General features: G+C 42.7%; 2 protein-coding genes across 2 annotated transcripts; both read left to right on the top strand.

Annotated features, from left to right (window-relative positions):
* The first annotated feature begins 219 nt into the window (after positions 1-219).
* LOC111786260 (ACT domain-containing protein ACR10-like) lies at positions 220-3,420 on the top strand. Its single transcript, XM_023666570.1, has 6 exons — positions 220-457; positions 641-859; positions 1,081-1,186; positions 2,132-2,465; positions 2,609-2,893; positions 3,104-3,420. Exons 1-6 carry the CDS (start codon positions 304-306, stop codon positions 3,239-3,241), a joined length of 1,236 nt encoding a protein of 411 aa, XP_023522338.1. The 5' UTR covers positions 220-303; the 3' UTR covers positions 3,242-3,420.
* A 1,272-nt stretch (positions 3,421-4,692) lies between these two features.
* LOC111786259 (protein NUCLEAR FUSION DEFECTIVE 4-like) lies at positions 4,693-6,605 on the top strand (the record flags this gene model as incomplete). The annotated part of the gene is made up of 1 exon (XM_023666569.1): positions 4,693-6,605. A coding segment is annotated over exon 1 (1,672 nt), but the record flags the coding sequence as incomplete, so codon positions are not given.
* Positions 6,606-6,611: the final 6 nt, after the last annotated feature.

Raw genomic sequence — 6,611 nt, 5'->3', positions numbered from 1 at the left:
TTTTTGTTCAACTAAATATTAAATATAAAAATGAATTTAATTGACTAAATGGTAATTTCACCAATTAATTAATTGAAAATAAAATAATATTGCAAAAGCCTTTTATTTTATTATTTTTATTTTATTTTATAGATTTTTCGTACAAGAGGGAATTTTTGGAATTGTGAAGGGTATTTTAGTAAAAATGAACAAGCGAACAGTGATAAAAATTCTGGATTAATGCGTTCTCTGAATTTCTGGCAACCCATCGGAAAACTCTGAATCTCACAGCACCACCGACGAGGAAGACGAAGAAACGAAGATATGGGTATTTTGCACGACGATGTCGTGCTTGTGAGGCCGTCGGAGAAAGACGATGAGCCTACCGTCATCACTGTCAATTGCCCCGATAAAACTGGGTTAGGCTGTGACTTGTGCCGCATACTTCTCTTCTTTGGTCTAAGCATTGTCAGAGGAGGTGAGTGAATCGTTCAATTACTTCTCTGCTTTGATTTCAGATATCGTGATTGGGTTTTCGTTTTCGGGGTTTAAATCAAACGGGTTGTGGGCGATTTGGGTTTTCTTTTTTAGATTTGATTTGTTTGAATTAGTGATGTGATTGTTTTGTTGATCTTGTGAATTCGTCAATACTGTGTTGAAGATGTTACGACCGACGGAAAATGGTGCTACATAGTGTTTTGGGTGACGGGAAAATCGTCGACGAAGTGGGGATTAGTGAAACAGAGGTTGATTGAGGTTTGCCCTTCTTGTTCTTCAGCTTCGACGCTTTCTTATTTCCGCCCGGAACCGCAACCCTCAAAGCCCCCTGATATGTTTCTTTTGAAGTTTTGTTGCCATGACAGAAGAGGGCTGTTACACGGTTTGTAATTTCCTCCTCGTTATTTCGATTCTATGTTGATTACATGATTGAACAGATCAATTAGGAGTTTGTTGCTTAAATATTGACCTGACCCTCCTCCCCTGAAGAAGGAAAAAGAGAGCGAAGCGTGGGGATATTGTTGTTCTTGTCTTCTTTGTTGGTTCCCTTTTGTGTTGCTTGCCATATTTGTGTCTAATTTGGAGCGAGTGGTTTGTTTGTAGATGTAACATGGGTTCTTTGCGAGCTCGAGATTCTTATAGAGAAAGTGAAAGTGTCGACCACTCCGGATGGAAAAGTGATGGATCTGTTTTTCATCATTGACTCCAGGTTCAAGATTGAGCTTTGTTTATCTGCATTGTGTGTTTTTTGTATTTCTCAATGAATGAATTCATTTTGACCTGTGTGGAACGGATTCTTTGTTCATGAGGGCTAGAGTAGTATAACTTGCATAAATAGTTCAAGTAGTTCACTTGTTCAAGAGGCTATCCGCAAGGAAAAAGGAAGTGGAGGGCTATCCTAGTAGTATGCCTCGGCAGTGGTGTTTGTAGGGTGTTCTTGTTACGGTCCAAGCTCACTACTAGCAAATATTGCTCTCTTTGGACTTTCCCTTAAAACGCGTCTGCTAGGGAAAGGTTTCCACACCCTTATAAAGAATGATTCGTTCTTCTCCCCAACCGATGTGGGATCTCACAATCCACTTCCTTTCGAGGCCTAGCGTCCTCACTGACACTCGTTCCCTTATCCAACCGATGTGCGACCTCCCAATCCACCTCCCTTTGGGGCCCAACGTCTTTGATGGCACACTGCCTTGTGTCCACCCCCCTTCAGTGCTCAGCCTCCTCGTTAGCACATTGCTCGGTGTCCCTCTGATACCATTTGTAACAGCCCAAGCCCAACACTAGTAGATATTGTCCTCTTTGGACTTTCCTTTTCGAACTTCCCTCAAGGTTTTTAAAACGCGTATGCTAGGGAGAGGTTTCCACACCCTTATAAAGAATGTTTCGTTCTCCTCCCCAACCGATGTGGGATCTCACAATTCTTTCCTTGTATGTTAAATTGTCAAAACTCTTGTTTGGTCAGCTCTTCTTGAATGAGCTTCCTTTTTACCTCGTTGCTGTCTCCCGTTTCTTTTTCTTTACCTGCAAGCAGTTGGGTGGAAGGTGTTTGGTTTGAAAGTTCTTGAGTGGTGGAACACTTTGTTATTTCAGCAGCAGTATAAGGGAACCCATAGAGGTTGTACATAACATATTTTCATTTTTGTTTGTCCATTAGGGATCTCATGCACACAACGAAGAGACAGCAGGACACGTGCGACCACTTGAAACATGTCTTGGGAGATGCAATGATAAGCTGTGAAATAGAGATGGTCGACGCCGAAGTTATGTTATGCTCACAGGCATCCTCTCTTCCCTCTGAAATTGCAGAAGAATCATGTAGCTTGGAGTTGAATGAAACTTCACAAGGCAGATCATTAGTTCATAAAGATGTCTCTGTTACATTAGACAATTCGCTCAGTCCTTCTCACACACTCGTCCAAATTGTCTGTCAAGATCACAAGGGTCTTATTTACGACATTATGAGGACGCTTAAAGACTACAACATTCAGGTACATAAACATTCAGTTATTTGTTGGGTCCGAATCCTTTCACCGTTTCGTTTTTCATGATGAAGGTCAATTTAAAATGTTTTCTTGCACTGCATATCAGTTCAGGTTCTGTTATCAATATTTAAACTCAATCCTGTAGCCAGATCTCATATGGACGCTTTAATAAGAAGCAAACGAGAAGCTGTGAGATCGACTTGTTCATCATGCAAGCTGATGGAAAGAAGATTACAGACCCAAGCAAGCAGAATGCATTGTCAACTCGGTTGCGGATGGAACTGATTCGTCCCCTCAGAGTAGCTATCTTGAGCAGAGGTCCCGACACAGAACTCTTGGTGGCAAACCCCACAGAGTTATCTGGCAAGGGTCGACCTCTCGTGTTCCATGACATCACCCTTGCTCTCAAATTGCTCGACATCGGTGTTTTTTTGGTACGTCCCGATCTCCTTACAATAATTTGCCATCCTTGCAATCTCTGATATATTCCAATAAGTCCAGAACTTTTCAAGATTCAAAGTATGAGATATAGCTTTACAAACTTAATTTTGGTGATGCATCTGGGTTACTTCATGTGCAAATTTTTGCTTTTGGTATACTATATATGATTACAAAGCTTAACTAGAACGAGATCGATCTTCCAGGCAGAAATCAGACGCCATTTGATCGGAGGTCGAGAATGGGAAGTATACAGAGTCATGCTTGATGAAGGAGTCGGGTCTTCGATTCCCAGGAACAAGATCGAGGACGGAGTCCGAAAGATGTTGATGGGATGGGCATAATGTGAGAAATCTAAAGTGGAAAATGCTTTAGTTAGCCTATGTACAGCTTGCTGTTTCAGGTTAGATGGGCTGCTCCTCCTCCTCCTTGTCTTATTGATGCTTGTAACAAGTTATCTTTGTATGCTTATGGGACAGAATCGTGCAAATTATGCTTGTAACAAGTTTCCTGTACACTCCTAGCTTGTGCAAAACCCCCCTACTATTGCCCAGCGTTAATCCTCATTAAGCCCTCGGGTCGAATGGAGAAAGACACTGACTTGGAGCGTTGTCCCAAAGAGGGTCATCGTCCAATGAGCTAAACGTGCAATCTTGAATCGTTTGTTACAAATTTAATGACCCCTTTTAAATGAAGGAAATAACTCATCTTCAAATACCCTTTTTTAGTTTAGCTTCTATCATCTATTTCTTATACCACGTAGATGCTTCTTTCGTTCCCACACTTCTTTTCTTCCTCTCTATCCCACATTTAACGTGGGGTTCAGACTCATGTGCCTTCCGAAACAAAAAGTATTTGAGCATGTTGTGTACGATTAGCCAACCTTGAGGTAGTACTACAATTCCATGTGTGGCCTGAAGCTGATGTCGCATTAGATTAGGGAGTTAGATGATAAGAACTCCTTTGCATTTAGAATCGTGTTAACTTAAAACCACTCGATTTAGAAGTGGGCGGTTTTAACTCTTCTTGGTTCTACATTATTGCCAAATGGAAAGTGGCTTCACATGTGTGTCTGTAGTTAACCTAGCATCGTGCTTCTAACCGTACTCTCATCCACTTTCTCCACATTAGGTGTGTATTATGATTTTAGAGTTTAACTTTTTTCACCATCTAAAACGAGATATGGACAGATTTCTCTCCATTAGCTAAACGAGACCGAAAATAGGAATTATATTCTGTATCATTATCTTTGCCTCTCATCCCGCCCAAATCCTCTATCCACCTCACCCAGCGTGTTTGTCTCTCATTCACGTCCTTACAAGAACAAATTCATAAAATTACAGAGATAAAAGTCGAAATAAAAGACGAGAACAAAGATCAAAGATCGTCTCTTCTCTCGATCTCATCTAGAACAGAACAAAACAAAAGAAGAAGTGGGTAAAAGTTTATGGACCAGAAAGGATGAATCAAAACAAAAGGGCATGAAGCACATGGTTACAATGAAATGAAACATAAATAATATTATAAGTTATTCCTAGGAAAATGAAATAATGAGTGGACTTGAATATACCACCAAATATGAAAATATATTAATGTATTAGTCCGGGAGATGTTTATACACCACTAAATAGTTACTGCAACTCGATAAAATAGGTTAATTGTCTGTATCAATAAAAAATAAGTCATTTATTTAATGGTTGAGTTCAGAATCGGTTCATTCAGGGGTGAACTCGACCAACCTGATCAACACAATCCAAATCGTGATACTAAATATTTACTCCAAGAAGATAGGGTTACAATTTAATCGTGTTGGGTCGATTGCAATGTTCGTCATGTGGGTCCCCCCTTCTTGTCCAACCAACCATCCAACCTAAGATAAGTGGCAGAGAGAGCAGCAAAAACAGAGCAAAAAACAGAGATAAAAATCCAATCTCCATTTCAATGAAACCCCACCTCCTTAAATATGTATTTATACACTCTCACCCACTGACACTACATCTTCAAGAACACAGCCTCCTAATTGCTCGCCGGAAAACATGGCCGCCTCTAATCCCTCCACCGTCCACCCCATCTGGTACCAGTTCCTTCTCGGCCGGTGGTTCTCTGTCTTCGCTTCAATTCTCATCATGTCCGTCTCCGGCGCAACTTACATGTTCGGCCTCTACTCCTCCGACATCAAATCCTCCTTAGGCTACGACCAAACCACCCTTAATTTGCTTAGCTTCTTCAAGGATTTAGGCGGCAACGTCGGCGTTATCGGCGGTCTAATCAACGAGGTCGCGCCGCCTTGGGTCGTTCTCCTGATCGGCGCGGTCATGAATCTCTTCGGCTATACCATGATTTGGATGGCTGTAACTAGCCGGATCCCAAAGCCCCAAATCTGGCATATGTGTCTCTACATTTGTATCGGAGCTAATTCTCAGACGTTCGCTAACACAGGGGCTCTCGTTACTAGCGTCAAAAACTTCCCGGAAAGTCGCGGCAGCGTTTTGGGCCTTTTGAAGGGCTTCGTCGGGTTGAGCGGCGCCATTTTGACCCAGCTTTACCATGCCTTTTATGGCAACAATTCCAAATCTCTCATCCTTTTAATCGCTTGGCTTCCGGCCGCCGTCTCTGTTACTTTCCTCCGTTTCGTTCGACTCATTAAGGATCTCCGGCAGCCGAATGAGCTCAGAGTCTTCTTCCATATCCTTTATATTTCTCTTGGCCTTGCTGGGTCGTTAATGGTTTTGATTATTCTGCAAAATCGCCTGAAATTTCATCAAATGGAATACGCCGGAAGTGCCATTGTTGTCATTGCTCTGCTTTTACTTCCTCTGGCCATCGTTTACAGAGAGGAATTGAGTGTTTGGAAGACTAAAATCGAAAGCCCACTTTCACAATTAGAGCTAGCATCTCAACAACAACCGCCACCACTGACCTCGGCGGCGCCACCGGCGCCGCCGAGTCCTCCGTCGGGTTCCTGCTTTGAAAACACATTCAAACCCCCAAACAGAGGAGAGGACTACACAATTCCGCAAGCTGTTTTCAGTATAGATATGATAATTCTCTTCATCGCCACCATCTGCGGCGTCGGTGGAACATTGACGGCGATCGACAATTTGGGTCAAATCGGAGAGTCTTTGAGATACCCATCTCAGAGCACCACCACATTCATCTCTCTCGTCAGCATATGGAATTACCTCGGCCGTGTAGTCGCCGGATTCTTGTCGGAATTTCTCTGGAAAAAATACAAAGTCCCACGTCCCTTAATTTTCTTCGTGACAATGATTCTATCCTGCGTCGGTCATCTTCTAATCGCATTCGGAGTTCCAAATTCGCTCTATTTTTCTTCAATTATCATCGGATTCTGCTTCGGCGCACAGTGGCCGTTGATTTTCGCAATCATATCGGAAATTTTCGGGCTGAAATACTACGCAACTCTGTACAACTTGGGGGGAGTGGCGAGCCCGATTGGAGCATATATACTGAACGTGAGAGTGGCCGGACATTTGTACGACAGAGAGGCAACGCGGCAGATGGAGGCGGCGGGGCGGCGGCGAAATATTGGGGAGGATTTGAATTGCTTGGGAGTGGAATGTTACAGAAAGGCGTTTCTTATAATCACGGCGGCTACTGTTTTAGGGGCGTTTGTTTCGTTGATCTTGGTGGTTCGGACATGGAAGTTTTATAAGGGCGATATTTACCGGAAGTTCAGGGAGGAAGCAGGTGAGG

This window comes from Cucurbita pepo, unplaced genomic scaffold, assembly GCF_002806865.2.
Source record: "Cucurbita pepo subsp. pepo cultivar mu-cu-16 unplaced genomic scaffold, ASM280686v2 Cp4.1_scaffold001238, whole genome shotgun sequence".
Classification (NCBI taxonomy): domain Eukaryota; kingdom Viridiplantae; phylum Streptophyta; class Magnoliopsida; order Cucurbitales; family Cucurbitaceae; genus Cucurbita; species Cucurbita pepo.
This window is presented reverse-complemented; position numbering and strand designations above follow the sequence as displayed.